This window comes from Diabrotica undecimpunctata, chromosome 9, assembly GCF_040954645.1.
Source record: "Diabrotica undecimpunctata isolate CICGRU chromosome 9, icDiaUnde3, whole genome shotgun sequence".
In the NCBI taxonomy this organism is placed as follows: domain Eukaryota; kingdom Metazoa; phylum Arthropoda; class Insecta; order Coleoptera; family Chrysomelidae; genus Diabrotica; species Diabrotica undecimpunctata.
In genome coordinates this window covers 114,889,295-114,912,941 of record NC_092811.1, presented here as the reverse complement: position 1 = coordinate 114,912,941, position 23,647 = coordinate 114,889,295, and the positions used below count along the sequence as shown (strand labels likewise).

The 23,647-nt window shown below is 34.4% G+C and overlaps 1 protein-coding gene across 1 annotated transcript in view; it reads left to right on the top strand.

Moving 5' to 3' along the window:
• The first annotated feature begins 5,660 nt into the window (after window positions 1-5,660).
• The window catches only part of LOC140450413 (band 7 protein AGAP004871), a 602,043-nt gene continuing 584,056 nt past the window's right edge, over window positions 5,661-23,647 (top strand). The window contains exon 1 of the mRNA XM_072544034.1: window positions 5,661-5,873. Within this exon, the coding sequence (XP_072400135.1) occupies window positions 5,861-5,873 (13 nt within the window). The 5' untranslated portion in view covers window positions 5,661-5,860. The remainder of the gene's footprint in view (window positions 5,874-23,647) is intronic.

The following is a 23,647-nucleotide window of genomic DNA, read 5'->3' as shown; positions in this document are numbered from 1 at the left end:
TCTAGACTAAGCCGCAGATTCATTTAAAATTTTAAACTACTGCGTTAGCCTTTTTGTTTTCTGTACACCGAGCTGGGGATTGAACTGACATCTCTCGCATTGAAGCGAAGGAGAAGCCAGCCGCCCAGCCCGCTTGGGGGCGATCGATTTTTTATAAAATGATTTTATTGATTTATTGGAAGATTTGTCATCAAACTTAGGACAAAATCTATGGTTTATACAAGATATTACACCATTACATTATAGAGGAAGGGGAGTGAGAACAGTATTTAAATACAACTTTCTTGAATGTTGGATTGTTTGTGGTAGTCATATTCCTTGGTCGTATGGTGAGATATTAATATAATTATTTAATTCACAAAAATTAAAAAAAAATTATTTATTATTAAACTTATAACACTTATAATAAATACTGCAGCAGTTTCTTTAGAACCAATGATGCTATTTAATATGAGACGATCTTTTATGGAATGTATTGACAAAATGAATTAAAGAAAATGGTGGACCTATCCAATACTTACTTTGACAAAAAGTTTAGTGTTATTTAGTTTAACTATTTCTTAATTTAATTTGTAAATAAAATGTTTTGATTATGACTTTAATTTAATAGAAAACGTAAAATGTTTTTTGTAAAATCCAATTATTCTGTTATTTTGTCAAACCCTATTATTAATTATCCTGCTGATATATTTATTTTATTTAATAATTTGTTAACTATTAACTTTATTAATGGTATTTTATAACAAAATTCAGAAGTATTGATGTTTTTTTCTAATTTTCTCTTGTTGCCTGGAATAATTGCGTTAAATCAGAATTATGTAGTTGATTTGTAAGATGCGATTATCTCGAAAACTGTTGAGTTTTGAAGATATTAACAAGTATACCTTTTTTTGTTAAAATAATGTATCTTTAATATTTTTAATCAAAAATACCGGTAACTTAAAGAGCAAAAAAGTTAAGTGCAAATGTATGCCATACATGTGGCATATGTGGCGCCCTCTATTAGCTACATTAAAGTATGCATAAAATTATAATTCCCTATAGCTAGTAGTACCCAGTTGTAAATTTTTATACAGAAATGCTTACAAACATGAAAATTATAGCGAAAAATAAAATTTTTAATTTACAGTTTAACACTCTGCATCTTTGTTAATATCAACATTTTGTTAAGGCAGTTTGGCTTAAATCGTAATATTTTTAAGTGTGGAATCGACGGTTTCTTTTTGTACAATTACTTAAGAACCACCCTGTATAGAGACACATTTTGATGCTTTTTTTTCAAATAAGTTAAATTTTACCTGATACTCATCTAAAAATTCACTCTATTTAGACTCAGTAATACATTCTAACATTTTCTTATGCGGATCATAAGTCTTCGCAGTTTTATTTACCATAAATAAAATTAATCAAAATAAAAATTTGGACGCAACCAGAAGTCATAACCATTAGATTTTTAAACAAACGGATTAACTTGATGGCCTAGTCGTCCCAAATGATAATCTGAAAATAAAAAGTTTTTTTTTTATTAGTGGATGTAACAAAACAATATATGCATGTAAAATTCAGTCATTTTATTAATATAAAACTAGATAAAAAATATTTTAAAAATAAGTATAATAATCTTCATCCTCACTGGATTCGTCTTCGAGGTTGGTTTCCACTTATTTAATTAATTTGGCATCTCGTGTTTCTATAAGAAGGATGGTTATGAACTTTAGGTACAGTTTTTTATTTATTTTATATTATAGTAATAAAAGAAAAACGTACCTATATGAAAAGTATCTCCTAAAATGTCAGGTGTTACTGGAACTCCAGCTCTCCCTAGACAAATAAGAGATTATCGTAGAGCAAACTGGCCACTCTTCAAATCATACATCACAAACAACATTCCCGAGTTAGGCGAACTCGATACAAATGATAATATCGACCAGAGTGCAATTCAAATTGAGAACTTCATAGTTGAGGCAATCAATCACTCTATCCCTATGAAAACCATTAAATCATTCTCTCCCGCACTTTCACAGTACATCATTGCCAAAATACATAAAAAGACGGCTTTTACGTCAATACAAGATCAACAGACACCCCTAATCAAAATATTAAAAATTTCTTCGTATGCTTCTGGAAGTTGGTCACCAACGAATCAAGTCCGTTCCAATATTCCATCCGCAGTTTGTTGGTTCTTCACTGAGATGCATTTAGTTAACCATAAATGTTGCCGTAGCTCTGTTTGGCAAGGTGGCAAGTTACAAGCATCGTGGTTACGCAGATTTAATAAGAAAGGCTGAGACGTGTCACATGCTTTTTAGGTTTTACTAAATATTTCTATTCTAGCACGTTTGACCTTAGCTAGTTTTTTTAATACGTACAAATGGTAGATAAAATATCAGATCGCAAGTATACAAATGCTTCTTGGAAAGTAGCAGATCCCATCAAAATGTCAAGAGGCATTTTTTGCCTTGTCTGTAAAAATCTGGAATGTAATCACATCCCGTTAGTGCATGCATCTGTACGCTCCACATATTACTTATATTTTTAGCTAGATCGCCCCATAAAAATTGTCAGCATATATTTTTTTTTGAAATCCTTATAGGATTTCCTTCAATATAAAAAAAAATTAATCGCGTTCGAGTATTTCAAGATGACGTTTTTTTTACAACTTTGTGACTCACTCATTTCCTTACGCCACGCTTAAATTGTCAGATTATTGAAATATGCACTCTTTTATATGTACTTAACTTACCATGCCTTAATCTAACGCACTTGAGTTTTTCTGAGAATCAATTTTTATTTACTAATATGACAAACTGCCCCCTACAAACATCGCTGTATTCTTCTTCAGTGCCTTATCTCGTCCGGATGTTGGCGATCATCAAGGCTATCATGGTTTTAAGGAATGCCCTGCGAAACAGCTCCGCCAAAGTCATCCCAAACCATTGTCGGACGTTTTTTAACCATGAAATACGACGGCATCCCGCTCCTCTCCTGCCAAATACTTTACCCTGCATAATGAGTTGAAGAATTCGATATTTTTCTTCGTTCCGCATCATGTGATCGAGGTACTCAAGCTTACGTTGTTTCAGTAAATTAAGCACTTCTTTTTCTTTTCTCCTGCGCTGTAGGACCTCAACGTTGGTGACAGGGTCCATATATGATATTTTTACTATTATCCTGTAGATCCATATCTCGAAGGCTTCATCCGGTTTTCTGTGGGTTGCGTCAGAGTCCAGGCTTCAACTCCATATAGTAACACTGGAAAAATATAGCACCTCATTATCCGCATCTTGGTTCCCAAACTGAGATCACTGCAGCACAGAAACGATCTCAACTTGATAAATGTAGACCGTGCCATTTCAATTCTGGATCTAATCTCTTGAGCATAGTCCCATTGTAACTTGAGGGTAGTTTCGAGGTAAGTGAATCTGTCGACTTTCTGGATCTCTTCACTACCTGCCATTAGTGCCCCGGGATCTAAATTTGCACGGCTGAAAACCATGAATTTAGTTTTCTTAATATTAATGTCTAGTCCGTATGTTACGCTAACAGTTCTCATTCGGTCTAGTAAGGCTTGTAGATCATTTAGGCTAGTTGCCAGTAACACAGTGTCATCGGCGTAACGGATATTATTGATGTATTCACCGTTCACTGGGATTCTTATCTCTAGGTTTATGAGGGCTTCAGTAAAAATTTCCTCAGAGTATATATTAAAAAAAATCGGCGAGAGCACAGAGCCTTGCCTTACTCCTCGCATGATCTTCACTTGGTCGGTCAGCTGGTCTTCGACCTTGACTTTAGCAGGCTAATTCCAGTATGAATTCATGATGATCCGAATGTACTTCTCATCCAATCCTACTCTTTGTAGGGCAGCGGCCATGTTCTGATGCTGACAACGGTCAAATTCCTTGGCGTAGTTTTCAAACAAATATAGACTGACATCGCGGCATCTCTGAAGTAGGACTTGTAAGGTGAAAAGTGCTTCACGTGTACCCATGGAATTGCGGAATCCAATTGCATTTTACCGACATTTTCTTCGCATTTCTTGTAAATTCTGGCATGTATGATTTTAAGAAAAATCTTAAGTGCATGACTTATAAGGCTGATAGTTCGGACATCTTCGCACGTTTTCGCAGATCGTTTTTTTGGTAGTATTACAAATGTTGACAATAGCCATTCCTCTGCGATATTACCTAAATCGTATCTGGCGTTAAACAGTTCAGTTAACTTCTCTTTGCTCACTTCACTTCATCACCTTAATAAGTTCAACGGGTATTTCGTCCGCACCTGTAGCCTTAACATTCTTAGACTGCTTTAAAGCTGCTTTCACCTCGCTTTCTTGATTGACGGCCCTGTCATGCAATTTATTTCTGGCAGGTTACCTCGATAGTCCCAAAAAAGTTCTTCGATGTACATTTTCCAGGTCACCAACTTCTCCTTAACTGGGGTCACCAGGTTCCTGTCTTTGTTTATGAGGAGGTGTCTCTTTCTCCTTTTGTATTGATCAGTGGCTTCTCGAATCTTTCGGTGAATATTTATATGATCGTGTTTTACTTGGAGCTCTATGATTAGTTTACATTTTTCTTGGCTCTTCGTATTTCTTTTTTAATTGTTTGGTTGATTTCTTGGTATTTTTTCGCGTCCTTGTTTTTAATTAATTGTCTTTGGTCCATCATCTGCAGAATGTCATTATTCATCCATTCTTTATTTTTTACTTTTCCAGATGCTCTTTTTCCGCATTTAGCATGACGTCTTTGATATCCATTTTTGTTCTACACTCTGTTCTTGTTGTTTAGCGGTTTCTAGTTTAACATTACATCTCTTACGTTCTGACCAAGTACGGGGTCTCTTAGAGTGTCTTAATCCAGATTCTGTTTAGGTTAACTTTTGTTGAGTTTCTTTAGTTTGAGTTCTATCTGGCCCACTGATGGGTTGTGGTCCGATGAGACGTCTGCTCCTGGGAAGGTCTTCGCCGAAGTCAAGCTGTTTTTGATCTTTTGTTAATGAGAATAAAGTCTATATGGTTTCTGATGATATTATTGGCTGTATCTGCAGGTTACTACCGTGTATAAAGTCATCTCGGGGAAAGTCTAAACCAGCTATTAGCAGTTAGCAAAATCTTCTTCCCGACAAAATGGATAACTCGGTCTCTCCTTTCGTTTTTCTCGTCTAAGCCGTGTATGGCTGTATTAACAGTCCATATATGGTAGGAGTACATTACAAGCTACGAGGTTTCTCCTTTTCCCCTCCTCAATAATTTTTTGACGTGCTCGAGTAACGCGGGAAATCGCCGCTTGCGCTCACCTACCATTATGACTTCTTTAATATGATTAAGAAAATATACGACATGTTCAGTGATTAATTATGAAACGTCTCCTATTTATTTGCTTTTGTCAAAAACTGTTAAATAGTTGACCTAGTTTCTTGAATTTCTTCAATAATTTATTAAAGTATGTTGACCTTAAATTATATAATTTAATGTTAGTGTTTAACTTGATGTTAATACCTAAGTCCTTAACTTGTATCCAACTTAAAATGAACTATTTAACCAGCATTTAGTATGTGCAAAGAATGTTTGTGACTCGAATAAATATTTTTGTGTATGTTTAGCAAATAATAAACTTGACTTTTAAACTCTCTTGTACATGCGTTGAACTATATAATGCTCTCACCGCCATAACCTCCTCTTTGTCGAGTGTGTTATTAATGACAAAATCGATATACACGGGAAGTGCAAACTGTTGAGTTAAAAGTTGAGTGCAGAAGATAATAGAGTTTCAAGAGATAATTCCGAAGTTTAACCAAGGAGGTCACTTAGCAAGTTTTACAAAAAACTGCTGACAAAGTAAACAACGTTGTGGATGCGATGTATGGTCCAGGTAAAGTAATAATTTATAACTTTCTTAGTCAATATTGCCTTTAAATATAAAAAAGTTATTTTTATTTTAATTATATGCTCTACATTGTTTGTTTGTATAATAGCCTAGATACGATAATTTTTGAGACCAAAAAATAGTAACTTACACAATACAAATACTCTGTAATTTTTTTTACTTAAAATATTCATTTTTTCCCCTATTGTGCCCACTAATTTTCAATCAGAAATTATTACGATATTATTTAATTTAATATTAAATATCAGGAGCTTGGAAGCGTAAAGGCAAACTACAAAAACACGTTTCTGGAAAACTGAGTATAAAGTTTAAAAACATGTTAGAATAGTAAGAGCGAACAAGTTTTATTTTATTAACATAACTTAAAAGAGGAGAAGTTCTGAAGCTATTTATTTGTTTGATAAATGTATAGTTTTATGATATTTAGCCACAATTGGCTGTAATAATTATATTTTTGTTTTAAAAGGATACAGTTTTTTTTAATGTAATTATCGTTACAACCAATTGTGGTTTAATACCATAAAACTATACTGTTATTAAAAGAGGATATTGCAAAATTAAAAAAACGTGCTTAATAAGATCAAAGCGATTGGCATAAATGTGGCGAAGGTTAGACAAAACAACGTTTATGTTCTTATTTTGCCCGGCACAGTTGTCACTAAAAATCATAACTTTTCTCACATGCTTATTAACAAAGTTCTTCAAGTAGTGACTAAGAAAACTGGCTATTTCGTACGTTTCGCGTTTAGCGATGGCTTCATCCCACTCATATATACATGGCTGGTCCTGTTTTAACGTTGTAGATTCCTAAGTTGTAAGTCCACATTTTTGTTTTGTAGTATTGTGCGTTGCAGGTAAGTTTAGGCGTGGGTAATACTAGTTGTAAATCAATACATACAACTTTAGTATTTTCATCCTGGTTGCTTTCGTAGTTTTTCATCATATTCTGAGTAGCTTCCTGCTTTGTCAAATGAACCTTTAGTTCAGTATCCAATTCAGTTATTCTGAGAGAATTTAGGTTGCTAGTCTTTAACCCATCAAGTTTAACTTTAATCTAAGAGCAGATATTACAATTATCAACAGAAGGAGGCTGAACACCTATATTGAATTCGTTGACAAAGCTATTTTGATAGTAGGTCTCTTTCACAGGCTGTTCTTAAGGATGTGTGTTTCTTAGCCATTCCATATTAGCTCCATATACTCCAGTAATCGACGAATCCGGTGGCAAATATTTTCGAAAAGAACTTTTTGCTCTGCTATAGTGACTGGAAATGGTAACAAGTGAATCAATGTGATTTCTGACCAACTATGGTGGTCGGCTTGTCTAAAATAGCGCGAACTCTTTTTTCGCTTATGCCATGGATGCTAATAAAAGCTTGAAGACAAACACATTTTCTTTCTTTATTTATTGAAACACCATACTCTATGGTCCGAAGCTTCCTATTAGCTCTGTCAGTAATTAAAGACTTTTTACAATCATTCCAACTTACCACTTTTGAAAGGTATTGCTTTTGATTATCGTAGTTGCCGATCAATCATATTGATATTGTTAATGCCTAACTTTTCAAAACACATTTTACGACACTTACATGGCAGTTCGATTGTGTGCGTAGATACAGTTTTGTTTGTATTTCTTGAAACATACAGTAATTTCAGTTTGGTTTTACACACGTTAACAAGCCGTTTTTCTGGTTTCTTTTGCTTCTGCCTTGTTGTTTTCTCGCCATTCATTTTGAAAATAAATCGGAAAAAAACAACTTCAAGGCTAATATAATGTAAGGCATATATCTGAGACTATCTCTCACCAACTACAGAAACACTGGCGCGTTGATACGGTTACAGGGGAGAAGGGGCGAACCTTGAACTAAAACGCAACGAAAGCCTGTGGGTTTGCCCTTGCTGTTTTAGACGATTATGTAGTTCAGTTTCTGACTTGAATGGATTGGTATATTATTTATTATAGAATTTTAGGAATATGAAGGGCGAAACATGCTTTTATAATATACACAAGCATTCTCTAAAGGTTTGTGAGAAAGATGAGACTGTATTTATAACGTCCACTTTACTCTTCCAAGCTCCTGATATCATTAGTATTTAATTAATTAATATAATTTAGTAATTATTGTGATTTAAAAAAGTCGGTGTGCTTTTTGTTTGCTGAAATCTGTACTTTCTGATGGTGTTAAAAATATACATTACTACAGTGAATTTTCTCAGAAAATGCAAAAAAAATGAAAAAACTCGAATTTGTAAGTAAAAAATCAAGTATAAAAAGCAAACAAACTGATATGATTACCTAAACTAAACCCTAGATTACTTTGAACTCAATCTGCTACATGGGGTACCTACAGAGGTAAACCAAAAAAAAACGACCTATAAATATTTATATATGGACATGGACATTCAACTCTGTTTTTTAAAAAAGAATTTATGCTATGTTTGTTTCTATATTTAAACGATGTATATGCCGTGGTTGATTTGGTTATAGAGATCACGACATTGTTTTATTGACCATACAACACAATGGCAATCGCTATGACATGTTACGTTTCCACCTCTATATTCATTTCACAGCAGGTACGAATTCTCGTAATTGTCACATTGACATTAAAAATTTCAAACGAAGTTCTGAAATAATAAACAAATAATTAATAAAATGCCTATTACGTTGTATACCGTCCAAGAAAAGGTGCAACTTGTAACATGGTACTATCAGGGCCATTCGATACGCGCAGTAATTGATTTATTTATTGTTACCTTCGAAAATAGACACCCATCAAGTGTTACAATTCAAAATACCATTAAACATTTTCAAACTTTGGGATGTGTAAACAGTTGTAAAAAGTGTCATGAACTTAATGAACCACGTATTAGACCTGTCGACGAGGAGCGTAAAAACAGATATATTGATATTTGTGCTTTTGTGGAAGCTAGTAAACCCTGCAATAGTGTACAAATTGCTAGGGAAGTTAACGTGAATGCTCGAACTGTCCAGCGAGTTCTCAAAAGGAATGGGTATCACTGTTTTAAGATACAACCAACACAAGAACTGTTTCCGGAAGATAACTTCAGGCGGATGGAGTTTTATGAACTTATGTTAAATAAACAGAATGAAAATTTACACTAAAAAATATTTTATTTTCTGACGAATCTTCATTTTCATTACATAAAAAACATAATCCATCCGTTGCAAGGTATTATTCTCGGAAAAATAAGCACCTCAGTGTTGCAGTAAGAAGGCAGCATCCGCAAAAGTTAAATGTTTGGACTGGGATGTTAGGCGACCATATTGTCGGTCTATTTTTTATCGATGGAAAACTAAACGGGATCAAATATTTACAACTTTTACAGAATGAAATCATTCCGGCAGTCCGACGCCTTCCCGTTAATTTTCAGGAGGTTTATTTCCAACAAAATGGGTGTTCGGCTCACAACTCTAGAGCAGCTATTGACTTCCTCTATCAAACGTTTTCTGATCGACTGATAAGTAAACGTGGTACAATTAAATGGCCAGCTAGATCCTGTGACTTGGTGCCTAGCGATTTATTTTTTTGGAGTTTTCTCAAAGAAACCATTTATAGGCATCAGTTTGAAAGTGCCACAAACCTAGTCGAACTAAGGGCAAAATACTTCATTTCTCTTTAAGCATTACACCAGCCCTACTCCAAAATATGAGGAGAAATCTGTATGAAAGATTTGGTTACTGTTTAGCACAAGGAGGTGGAATATTTGAGCCCTTAATTCATTAATCTGTTTTCCTAATTTTTAGTTTTTGTTAGGTACATTTTACGAAGTTTGTAGGTTCTTAATTAGGTAGAATTTTTTATTTTTAAGTTTGGAAGAATTTAATTGTTTTTTTTTATTTAAAAGTACAAACGATTCTTATTCTGGTTTTTTTCTTCTTTCTTGTCTTATTGTTATAAGCTTTGTCCATAAAATTTGTATAATTTTCAGTGACAATAAAGCATATTACTTAGTTACTTACTTATTTATTTGTGTTGCTTTTAAGGCTAAAAAATAACCAAAAAATTAGTTTTAGAGCTTTATAATAAATATACTCTAGTGATGGGATTGCAATATATCTTAATTCCTATGGTCAAAAAACAATGTCGTTATCTGTATTATATTCAAAAATGGTGGCGTGTAGTATTAATAAAAGGTTATCTGTAAATATAATAAATTCGTATGTAAACGGAAAAATATACATAGAAATGTATTACACGATCTAAGAATATTATATAACGGTCTCCCACAAGGTTTAATTTTAAATTCCTTATTATCTAATGTTTATACTGCAGCTTTGCATGGTTTGATTGATGACCAATGCAAAATAATTTAATATGCAGACAATATATGTTTATACACCAGCCATAAATTCTATAAAGATTGTATTTTGAACATAAAACTTAAGTAGCATAGAGAAGTGGGTAAGGTTTTATATTATTTTAAGTTTTTTAGGAAATATCGAATTCCTGAATGTTGTTGTATTTTGGAGTCAAAGCTGCTGCTATAAAGAAAGCACTAACTTGGTATATCACTAATTAATGTGAGAACATCGTAATAGTATCTGATTTTCAGACAGTATTACAAGCTATTCGTAGCCATCCATTAAAATTTTTTTTAAAACTCCATTATACTTAATATCAAAAAATTCTTACATGAACTAAAATTCACAAAAAAAAAACAGTTACTTTACGCTAGGTTAAAGGACACAATGGAGTAATTGAAAACGAATAAGTGGACAGTAAGGCAAAAAATACATCTGAAATATCCGAAATTACAAACGTTTACTCCTTTAAAGATATTTTTTCTATTGTAAGGAGTATTTACAGGGAAAGATGGATGTCAAAATATAAAGAGGTTTAGAGAAATTACTTTTCTATTCATCCATGCTTACCAAAAAGTATTCCTCATTTTAATTTTAACTATAATGAAGTACATTTCTCGTTGATAACCTGGCTAAAACTTGGTCTCTTTCCAGAGCATCTGCATAGGATTGGAATCTACTAAACTTCCTTCTGTCCGTGTAATAATAACATCAGCAATCTGTTATCTTATTCTGACAAATCTATATATAATATTCTCATCAAGATTATAAACGATTCTAAGATAACAATTTTAACATCCTTTAACAATTTTCTGTGGAAAGATTCTTTGTCTAATGCCATCTCTCTCCACACATCCATGTATATTTAAGAACGTATGATAAAACAATCTTAAGAAATATGCTAGATATAAAAGAGTCTAGTTTGTATATAGAAATATTTTATTATATTAATATTCGCAAGTTGGGTATATTTTGTTTTGTTTGGTGCTACAAATAAATTAATTTTTGGCATATGGTACAGCTAACTCTGGAATTTTGATTTCGATTCCAAAATATGCATCTACCTGTGGTAGCAAACAGTATTATTGGTACTTCTACTGGATTTTGTATTTTTAGTACAGTGCAAATAGTTTCGCGAAGTTCAAGCCTCTACGTCGAACTTTCCAAACGACTTCTTATTTGAGATTTCACTAAACCAAGTTTTTAACGTAATCTCTTCTGTTGGCAACAATTTCTTTTTCCGGTGCATTAGAACCACGTAAAAGGATCATAGAGTTATATCCCACAATGTTTAGTAGGTTATAAAAAAGACATAATGGCCAAAGACAAGTCTTTATATTTGTAGAATATGTGTGACATAGTTGGTCCAAGTTATACACTCCTCCCTTTTTTTATTGCTGTGTAGCCAGATTTCAGTAAGAGCTTAAGAAGATATCCATTGAATTCTGGCAGGCAGCGGTGGGAGAAATCTTTTTTTAGACATCTAACGTCATGGAACAAGACACCTAGGCATCTTTTGACCGAGTAAGGTACTAGGTCACAAGACCCCAGAATAGTACCTAAAACCTTAATCAATAAACAACCAAAATTTATATATTAACCATCACCCTAAAAGAAGAATAACTAATTTATTGCTTTTTTTAAATTTTCTCGAAAAAAGTCGAAAACATAAGTTACTATTATATTAATGTGGTCACAAAGGCTGTTATGGTGATTGTGCAGAATACATAAATCTTAAATAATAGGTACCTATTGAACTATTCTGGATAAATGCTAAATCAATTACACTATTGCCAGCTTTGCTATTTGAGTAAATTGTGTGTGTTTGTCATCCTCCCTTTTAATAAACAAAAATAATTTGTGTTCATAAAGTAAATTATATGGCGCCCTGTCCACTTAATACCTTTGTCTTTTTTTAAATAACTAGTGTTGTTCTAGGTATACTTTGAACAATATTGGTGAGAGACAACATCCCTGTTTTAGTCTTTTTTATGTTAAATTCTGGTGGTACATTTTGTCCTACTTAAATTTGTAATTTGCTGTTCATTTAAAGTTATTCGACTGCTTTCATTAATTCGGTATTGATGTCTAAGAGTTGTAGAGTTTCCCAGAGTATACTTAAAGGGGCGCTATCGAATGCTTTTTTTAAGTCAAAATATAGATCATTATAACAAATGGTCAAACGTTGATTGTCCACCTCTAAATTTGGCTTGTTATTCTGCCTCTACTTCGTTGTATTTATTTTAAAATGCTGTTTTTTGTTAACTTGCAGTACACTTTACTAAGTGTATTTGTTACAGAAATTTCCTGGTAATTATCAAATATGTTTTGTCCTTTTTTTGGTATATTGTAAGCTAGTACACATATTTATCATCTTGTTTTGTTTGTAAATTTTTAAAATGTTTCTTTGTTTTTAGTTCTTTATCTCTCATTCGATCTTTTTTTTAAATGTTTGTCTTGTTCTTGTAGTGAGTTTTGATTCCTTTAAAGAAATAAAATAAATATCTTAAATAAAGTCGTTTTAAAATACTTTGCATAAATTTTCCTTATTACTCACTCTTTGTGTCTCACACCGGACAAAACTTAATTTCCAGCTGACAACTGATAATAGACATAATGCAATACGATACATTTGAGCGACGGTCAGTTGGCTTAACAATTTAATCCGGTTAGATAAGGAACCTGATACCGGAGTATCCCAAGACCACGGATCTCTTAATAGCTCTATTATATTTCCGCATATACCAGATGGAACTGCGTCAGTGACAGTAATTCTCGTGAGAACGTGATCAGTCCTTTAGAGTGGACCTTTTGTTATATCCTGCGGGCTTGGTGATTAGGACCTTTCCATTTGGTTTATAAAATACTTAAAATATATATAGATATATATATATATATATATATATATATATATATATATATATATATATATATATATATATATTTATATATTTAAATATATAAACATAGGACGGCCGGAAAGTTCCTTTACAGTAATGAATTCTTTTTGTTCTACTACAGGCGGAAAAAATAATAGTACCATTTTGTTTGTGAGTTATTTAATAATTATTTATTTACCTAAAAATATCTGCGTTTTTGCAGATATTTTTCGCAGAAAGCGAAAAGCGAAAACAACAAAAAATTAGCACTAAATCACAAGATATGCTAAAAAAACGACAACAACTCCTGAATGATAACAAAAGAAATACAGTGGAGTTTACCGAACTGAACAAAACCATAAGAAAACAGATAAAGGAAGATTTAAAGAAATACCAAGAAGATCGCATTAAGAAAATCATAGAGAAACAAAAGTTTAAAAACAATGAAGACAAATATAGGAAAAACTTACTTTTTTTACTTTTTCGTGTCTGGATCCGACTACAGTTTTTCTGCCCAATATCGGGCTACGTCTACACCCTTTGTATTTGCGAGCCATAAATCATCGAGGGTGCACTGTGATGGGCAAAGTCTGCATACTCTCAGGTGCTCCATGTTCTGTATTTCCCCACATTCACAAAGTGCGTCGCTGTCTGTCTTGATGCCCCATTTAATGAGGTTCTGTTTTACAGGGGCAACACCTGTGCGTATGCCATTCAGTGTCCGCCAGGTTCTCCAGTCCAGGTTCATTCCATTAGGTCGTTCTGGATGTAGGGGGAACAGTTCGGGTGGTTCGACGCTGACATTTCTCATAAACCTTTTCCTTGATTTAAGTCGGCTGATTCCTGGTGGTTCGTCAAACCCGTATAATTGGTGCCTTTCATCGAAAGTTTGCCTGAACTTCTCCACATATTGTGAGGCGCATCTACGGTCATCTGGTGATGAGAATCCAGCTACCCGGTACAGTAGGGGTAGGGGGGTAGGCTTCATACAACCGGTAATTATTCTGCATGTTTCATTTAACGCCGTGGTGACTTGTTGGGCGTGTCTAGATCTACCCCAGACGGGACAAGCATATTCCCCTGTTGAGAAACATAAGGCCTCAGCTGTTGTCTTCAAGACCTGGGGGTTTGCACCCCACTTGCTCCCTACAAGTTTCCGGAGAAGGTTGTTTCTCGTAGAAACCTTTTGTCTTGTGTTCTGGCAGTAGAATTTATACGTTAGTGACCGGTCTAGTACTACTCCAAGATATTTGGGCTTATCAATATGTTTCAAGCGTTGTCCCTCCCAAGAAACATTCAGCTTTACATGCGCTAGTTGGTTGTTGAGATGGAATGCACATACTTGGGTTTTAGTAGGGTTTGGCTTTAATGAGTTTTGTTTGTAGTAAGTTGACATCATGTTTAAAGCCTCTTCCATTGTCGACTCTACTTGTGTGAGTGTTTTCCCCTTTACGGCTATACCAAGGTCATCAGCGTAGACAAAACTCTCAGTCTGAGGGTGCATTGGTTGGTCGTTGGTGTAGATGTTAAATAAGGACGGCGCCAGAACGCTTCCTTGATGTAGGCCATTTTTTTGGGTTCTCCATCTGCTCTTCTTTCCATTTAGCAAAACGTAGAAACGTCTATTACACAACAGTGATCTAATGATATTTACCAGGTCGTAGTCAAGCACAGTGTTATAGATCTTAGTTAGCAGGGTTCTGTGGTTTATCGTATCATAGGCCGCTGTGAGGTCTATCAAGGCTACTCCCACTATGTCTTTCTGCTCAAATCCCTCCTCTATGTATTCTGTTAGGTTCAGCACTTGGCCTGTGCATGATTTACCTGGTCTGAAGCCTGCTTGTTGTGGGATTAATTTTGCATCTAATTTTTCCTGGATGCGGTTTAAAATGAGACGTTCATACAATTTATACAAATGGCATAGCAGGGATATCGGACGGTAGCTACTCGGTAGTTCAGGGTCTTTCCCAGGTTTCAGAAGGGCTACTACTTTTGATTTACGCCACAGTTTTGGAATCTGGTAGTTAGAGCGACAGATGTTAAATAGATCGAGCACCCATTGTCTCGCTTTTTGCCCGAGGTGTTTTATCTGCTCTGTTAGGATTTCGTCCACTCCAGGTGATTTTCCATTTTTCATACAGTCAATACCATTTTTGAGCTCTTCGATGGTAAATGAGTTTCGCAAGAGAGTTGTTTCCTGGTATTGAGTTCTTATAATCTTTGGCGTTTTGCAACGATTGTTTGTTTTGCCATTCAGAAGCAGTTGGTGGGCTATCTGATTTGGTGTTATTGTACATAGCTCTTTCATCTCTGTGGGATCACCATTAAGTTTTTTGATCATATTCCAAGCCTGCTTACTACTGTGCGTCATATCCATTTTACTTAAAATCTCGCTCCACCGTTGTTGTCTGGAGGCACTTAGTGTTTGCTGTAGTCTCTCCCCTATCTCTGCCGTAACTTAGCTAAATGGGTCTTTACTATATTCTTCGGTGTACTTTGTCATAATGTCTTTTGCTTCATCGTTCAGACCAGATATGTAATGTTGTTGACATCCTCTGGGTATGTGTTTACATGAGATTCGTTTTACAAGTTTGATAAACGCGTCATAGTTTTTGGGGATCGGGACTATATTTTTCACTTTTGTTTTCAATTCATCAGCAAATTTTGCCCAGTTCGCTTTTTTAAAATTAAACCTTCGTTTGAAAGGAATTTTGGGAGCTTTTATAGCGCTGTAAACAGTTATTCCCACGGGCCTATGTTGCGTCTTCGGTATAGGCTTATATACCTTCCTAACGCAACGGTCCTCTAAAGACATGCTGATGAAGGTGAGATCAGGGTTGTAACCTTTCTTCCATATTTTGCTCTGGAACGAATAGGGCAGTTTTGGGTCATGTAGAAGTGCCAGGTTGTTTTGTTCAGCCCACGATTCCACAAAATCTCCATTCTTATCAGTTGAAGCGTAGCCCCAATGGACATTATGACTATTAAAATCACCCAGAATGAAATTGGTTTTTTGAGAAGCGAAATTTTTTGGAGGGGAGAAAACAAAGTCTCTCTGGGGTGGTTTATACACAGATGTCACTGTGCAGGCTCCTATTTCGACGGTTAGTATTTCAATGTCGTTGTAGCATGTTTTTTCAGCTGATGTTACATCAATATCTCTTCTCACGAAGATGGCGCTTCCATGTTTTGCACTTGAATGTTCAATGATAAGCTGCATTCCCTCAACGCTAGGTCTATGTGCTGATATGTCACGGTGAGTCTCTTGTATACATAATATATCACACTTGTGGATTTTACACAGTTCAGACAAAATTTCCTGTTTGTTACAAGTAATACCCTCAATGTTTATGGTCATTATTGTCAGTGTAGGCTCTGAGAAGAGCCGTTGATTCTCGTTACTTTGTTCGGATCCAGTGGTGGAAGGATTGGCCGCCCGAGGGGCGTTTCCAGGGAGCGCCAGTGACATATTGTTCTTATAATATCACTTGCGTGGAGGCTCCTTCCGTGCTCCCCATATAGGAAAAAGAAAACTAATCATGCTTAAAGCTGAGAACAATGAAGAAAGAGATCTAGGAGAAATAGTAAAAATCTCAGAAAGATATTACACAGACCTATACAGTTCTAAAAATGATTCACCACTATCATCTAAACAGAATCTCTCGAGGAAAATACAAAATGTTGGCTCAAAGATATTACCAGAAATAACTGAAGATGAAATCGGAAAATCCATAAACGACATGAAAAGAAATAAAGCGGCCGGTGAGGAGAAAATACTGGCGGAACTGCTAAAAGAAGGAGGAGACAGGATAAAAAAAAATGCTAAAAATACTGTTCAACAAATGTCTGTTTGAAGGTAAAATACCTAAACAATGGAGAAATGCCAACACAATCTTAATACATAAGAAAGGAGACCGAACAGACCTAAACAACTACCGTCCTATTTCCCTTTTGTCACAACTATATAAAACCTTCACAAGAATAATAAACAACCGACTAACCTATAAACTTGATAACTACCAACCAGTGGAACAGGCCGAATTCAGGAAAGGATACAGCACAATCGACCATCTACATGCGCTTAAAATCTTAATTGAGAAAACCAATGAATACAACCTTCCGCTGTACTTAGCATTCGTAGATTATGAAAAGGCTTTCGACAGCATAGAACACTGGGCGGTAGAAGAAGCTCTGGTCAATAGTAGCATAGATTCAAGATACCGACAATTGATACATGATATTTGCCAAAACGCAACCATGACCGTAATTCTGGACGACAAATTAATAACGGATAATATAAAAGTTAAACGAGGAGTCCGACAATGTGATATAATTTCACCTAAACTGTTTTCCTTGACCCTCGAAGATATAATAAAATCAACAGATTGGGAAAACAGAGGAATATGTATTAACTAAAAGTATCTAAATCACCTTAGATATGCGGATGATATACTCCTGATCGCCTCGGAACGACAAGAACTAGAATTAATGCTGAATGAACTTCATGAAAAATCACTGCAAAAAGGCCTAAAAATTAACTTCAACAAAACAAAAGTAATGACAAACACGGAAGACCAAGAGGCAATAAAAATACAAACAAAAAAAATAGAACAGGTAAATGAGTATATCTATCTAGGACAAGCAATCAGAGCTAACAGAGAAAATCAAACAGCCGAAATATCGAGACGAGTAAGAATGGGATGGGCAGCGTTCGGCAAACTTTCGTACGTTCTAATAAAAAAAAACAATCCCTCTATACTTACAAAGCAAGGTATATAACTCCTGTATAATACCGGTGCTCAATTACGGAGCACAGACATGGACATTTACACAGGCCAATTTGGATAGGATAAGGAAGGCACAAAGAGCGATGGAAAGACAAATGTTGGGTATATCACTTAAGATAGAAAACGTAACCAGTGGATCAGAATCAGAACAAAGACAGTAGACGCGATAGAACAAGCAGCAAAACTGAAATGGGAATGGGCTGGATACAGTGAACGTCTCCAAGACGGACGATGGAACAATGCCATCGGAAAGTGGCGTCCATACAATGCAAAGAGATCCCACATGGAAGAGAACAGCTCAAGATAGGGAAAGATGGAGAGAACTGGGGGAGACCTACATCCAACAATGAAAGGATAAAGAATAGGTTAAAAAAAAATCTGCGTTTTCTAGCCTCCTCTTTAATGAAACCCGCTCAGTGCAGTATCCTGCGTTGTCAAAACTGGACTTCTTGGAGGCCAAGGCATCCTTGGAGCAGGATAGTTTATAGAACCTCGTCTAATTCATAAATCCGTGAAGATGTCATTCGGGCGGTTGCCGACTGTGAAAGCGAAATTAAGTGAAACGCTATCTTTTTGAAAATAAACAGTATCAGCAGTTCCCTGAGCTTCTAGTTGCAGTAAGTAACTACTCGTTGACCATATACAGATAAGTGTGTTGAGTTACGGAGTCTTCAAAAAAATATGGCCCAAGCAGATAAGTTTAAGTCATTCTAGCTCATATTATGTCATAAGGTGGATTTTTTACATCCTCAAATAAATAAAGATCTTGTACCCAGATACAAACATTTCGATTTCGACAGCTGCGATAAATCACACTGTCATCAGTGAATAGAACATTTCGTTTGTCACATGCTCTCGGAAAGCTGGAAGTTGACCGTGAAATGCCAAACTCTGCAGAGCGTTTCCACGTCTTCATCAATTCACATTCAATAGATTCCTTTATGCCGGCATGCCATTTCAGCTTAATTGCTTGGTCTTCTACTTCTAGGTGCGTTGAGAATGGTTCCAATAAAACAGTCTTCTTCTCCCACGATAGCAAGGTTGGTCTGTATATTAATGGTTTTAAAAAACAAAGCCCTTCATAATGTCATCCATTGCATTATTGTTATAACGACGTTCGTGTACCCACACTGCAGCGAATAAACGCTCTTTAATTGGAAACTTATTTGTGTCCGCCATCACATCTTAGTCGCAGCTAACTGTTGTCTGTCTATGCGACCAGACAGTTGCCCTTGACGGTGACGGCATGCGTGGGAACTCCAACAAAAATTGGCAAGGTGTTGAAACATTATTAGTAATGCTGTAAAATATCAAAAAACTAATTTATTGGCATAAAATACAGAAATATACACGAAGCAAAAATTTACACTAAATAAAATAATGTTAATGAAAACAACATTTTTGGGAAAAAAAGAAATACCGGAGAAGGTAAAAACGGCAGTCGTTAAATCAGTAGTTAGACCTACAATCTTGTATAATAGCGAGTCATGGTCATTGACTGGGAGACAAAAATCTCGAGTCAATGCTATGGAAATGAGGTTCCTGAGGAAAATAGCGAACAGAAAGAGGACAGACAAAATACGAAACGAAACAATCAGACAAAACCTAAAACTAGAACCAATAAACGAAAAAATAGTAGAGGGGCAACTAAGATGGTTCCGACACGTGTGTAGAATGTCGAATGAAAGATTAACAAAACGAGTGTTTGAAACGAGAGTGCAAGGGAAAAACAAACGAGGAAGACTAAGAGATAGGTGGGTAGACGAAATCAGAAAAGAAGTTGAGAAGAAAGGATTGACATGAGAAAGTGCACGAAATCTAACACAAGACCGGATAGCATGGAGACAACAGTGCAAAACTTAACTCCATCAGCCTTACACCTAACGGTAGAAAGGCTTAGGACTAAGTAAGTAAGTAAGTAAAATAATGCTTTGCCAAATACAACAAAAAGTAGTCCTAATGACTTCCAAAAGGCATTTGATCGTGGTAAGCACTCTATATTGATTGAAGTTCTAAGAGACGTTGGCTTGGATGGCTGAGACGTTAGCATAATTCCAATTTGTAGAATAGAATAGATTAATATGCTTTATTGTCACCGAAAATTATACAATTTTATTGCCAAAGTTTAAAAACAGTTTAAAACTTACTCACGTTACATGAATCGTTAATATCACAAAATTAAAATTAAAAATAATAAAATATACAATCTATTGCAAAATTTAAATAAATTGCAAATTGCACAATAAAACCTTAGGAAAGATAGGAACTTAGGAAATATGTTGCAGATTTAAGTTGCAAAGGGAGGTGGTTGTATAATTTTTTTGCTGAATATAATATAGATTTCTTTACTAACTCAGTGGACAGGATCGGTAAATACACATCAAAGGTTGAATTTCTGGTGGAGTAGTCAGGATTAGGTCTTGATGGAAAAACATATAGGTGTTTACAAATTTAGCGAACAGTTTCTAAAATATATAAAGAGGGAACAGCTAAAATCACTTGATTTTTTAAGTAGCTTCTGCAATGTGTTATTTTACTGGGGCCAAAAAGATACCGTATTGCTCTTTTCTGCAATTTAAAAATATCAGATTGGGCAGCTGTACTAGGACCCAAAAAGGAAGACTATATCGAAGATGAGACTTGAACAAAGAAAAATATGTTATTTTGGAAGATTGTAAATTAATTTCCTTTTAACTATATATTTTTTTGCCTACCACATGGGGTATTATTATAAGATGCAGAAGATTGGGGATAGAAATTATTGGGGGTGAAAATAGGGCAAGCAAAATAATCGTTACTTGTGCGAACGGCACTCAGAGTTTCTTAGGAGAGCTGGGGTCGTGGGTAAGTAAATGACAAAGCGGTCGGATTAGGGCAACTACAAAAATATGAAACAAAAGGTCATGAATCTCTTGGGACAAACAAAACAAAAAGAAACAGGTAAAACCTCTAGTAATTTTAAAAAGGGCGCCACTTCTAGGTGCCTAATTATAACCATTACGACAGCTAGTTGTAACTATCGAAATAATTATTAGAAATGCAAAACATATCTTTTTCAAATGAAACTCAAAAAGGTAAGTTTAAAAAAAATAAACAAATGCTAAGAAACAAAAGTTAACATTTATTTTTGTGTCACCACAACCAGTTATAAAAATAAGACAATACAAAAATATAATAACAATAGCCGCAAAATACAAAAATACAAAAAAAACTTACATGTGTCATCTGTTTATCAATTCTGTTGCTACAAAACTTACAAACAACCTTTAAAAAAAAAACAAAATAAATCAATATCAAAAATACTAAAACGAGCTGTCATAAATTAACAATAAATTTAAAATGACAGCTAAAGTTAAAACCTAAAATTTACAATTTAAAAAAAAAACAAAAATTTAAATTGTTACGAAAGCAATTATTGTTATAAAAAAATGTTTGTCTTGATTTGAGAAAACAAACAAACACTAAAAAGTTACCTGATTTTTACAAAAATTACACTTGAGCTGTAAACTGGACTTTTTAAAAACTCAAAAATGGCTGGGAATCTCTGACACACGAACAAAAAAGAAATTGGGTCACTGGAACACAAACCTTGGATACTAAACTGGACTTGGCTTCTTAAAAACAGGAATAGGTACAACTGGATACAATGGCAACATTTCAAAACTCACTTAAAACTGTAACTGAACCTTTAAACTGCTACTATAGTTTACATATTCTTCATAAAAAAAGACGAACAACGAGTAACATTTCAAATTTGACGTAAATTTTGGACATAACGCTGAAGACCACCGCGGCTTTAACGAAATTGACGAAATTATCTTTAAAAGTTGATCGCATAAGTTGGAATAAACAAACGATGGTTGAAACGCAAATCATTTATTAGAAAACGCAATATCAAGCAGTTCGAATAAAATATTAAAAGAAATACCGAGGAAGTAACATCTGTAAAATATAAACAAACTATAAAATGGTTTATTGTCGACTGGGCGACGTGAAAAGAACGAAATATTATTTGGGTTTTAAATTGAAAGATACGAACTGAGAACCATTGAAAAAATTCTTCGTTATTATAATGCATATATAAGGGGATTTCAATTTAATACATATACGAGGGGATTTCAATATATACCAAAGAATCAATGAATTGCAAATGCTACACCTTTAACACAGATCTTATTGCATATCATGCTGAGGCTAGTTTTTTATTTAATAAATCAATATGAAGGGACCATTTGAAGTTACTGTCTATACAAATATCAAGAAATTTTCCAGGATCGACGATACTGATCTGGTTGTTATTAAGAAGAAAGGATTGAAAAGCTCCTTGATAAGATAAGCAAAAGAAAAAATTTTTTCATCGATTTTTAAGTTAGTGATGTCATTTATAAAGATAAGAATAAGCAGAGGACCCAATACTGAACCTTGTGGTACTCCACATACAATGCTCTTGTGACTAGAGTCAGTATCATTTGATCTAACTAGTTGTTTATTATTTCCCAAATAAGATTGGAACCAATTCAAAACAATTTCTCGAATTCCGTAGAAATTTAGTTTTTTTATCATCATATCGTGATTTACAAAATCAAAAGCTTTGGCATCGTCGCAGAAAACAGTGACATTGTGAAGGTTATTGTTTAGGGCTTAATAGACCTCATGTAGTACAAAATACGTAGCATTACAGGTACGTTTATTAGATAAAAGGCCGAACTAACTTTGTGATAAAATGTTGTTTTCAACGAGAAAGGACATAACTCGGGGTTTTATAAGTTTTTCAATAATTTTGGATAGGACCGGTAGTAAGGCATTAGATCTATAGTAGCAGACGTTAGATTTTTCACCACCCTTATAAAGAGGACTAATAATGGCTGTCTTTATTCACTCTTGAAATATACCTTTTTTCCAGGAATCATAAATTCGTTAGACTAGGACTTCCAACGCATTTTTTGGAGATTTAGGAAAAGTTTTGTGCATAGTCCGTCAGTACTACATTAAGATTTGCTTTTGATACTATTAATTGTTTGGATCAGTTCAGATTTATCAACTGGTCTTATAAAGGATGATTTGAGACCCCTTTTGAATTGAGAAGATAGAAAATAGGATCTTGTATAGGATCCTGTATTGGAATCAAACCACATCAGTTTTAGTAGAAGGTTTAAAATCACAGATTTCGATACCTTAGATCAAAGTTAAAACTAAAACTTTCATATTTTTGGTTCTCTACTTCTTTAGCCCCTTAAAATTTAGGTTTCAGGTCTAGTTTTATAATTCCTTGAATTTTAATATTAAAGAATAATCAAAATTAACGATAACATGTGTTGTCTTACTTATGAATCAAAAAGCTCAATTTTTAGGCGGTCATTAAGTTACTTAAAGGTCTGGGCCAAGAAATTCAATAGGTGAACATTATTATATACATATAGGACGGTGGTTGCACTTTCATTGTATGGTTTTAAGTTGTATAATACTTTGAATCAATTCAATCCCTATCCGGCACTAATATAGTAATATTCTCTGACTGCAGAAGTGTATTAGAAAAGATAAAAAATATTAACATAACCGACCAGTATGACGATTTAATTAAACATGTATATGAAGTACTTACAAAATTGAATAAAAATGAAATGATAATTACATTATCTTGGGTAAAAAGTCATTGTGGGATAGAATATAATGAGATAGCAGATAGATTAGCAGAAAGGGCTACTACAGAAGGGGAGATGATTAACATGAAGCTACCTTTGAACGATCACGTAAGCCAAATGAAAA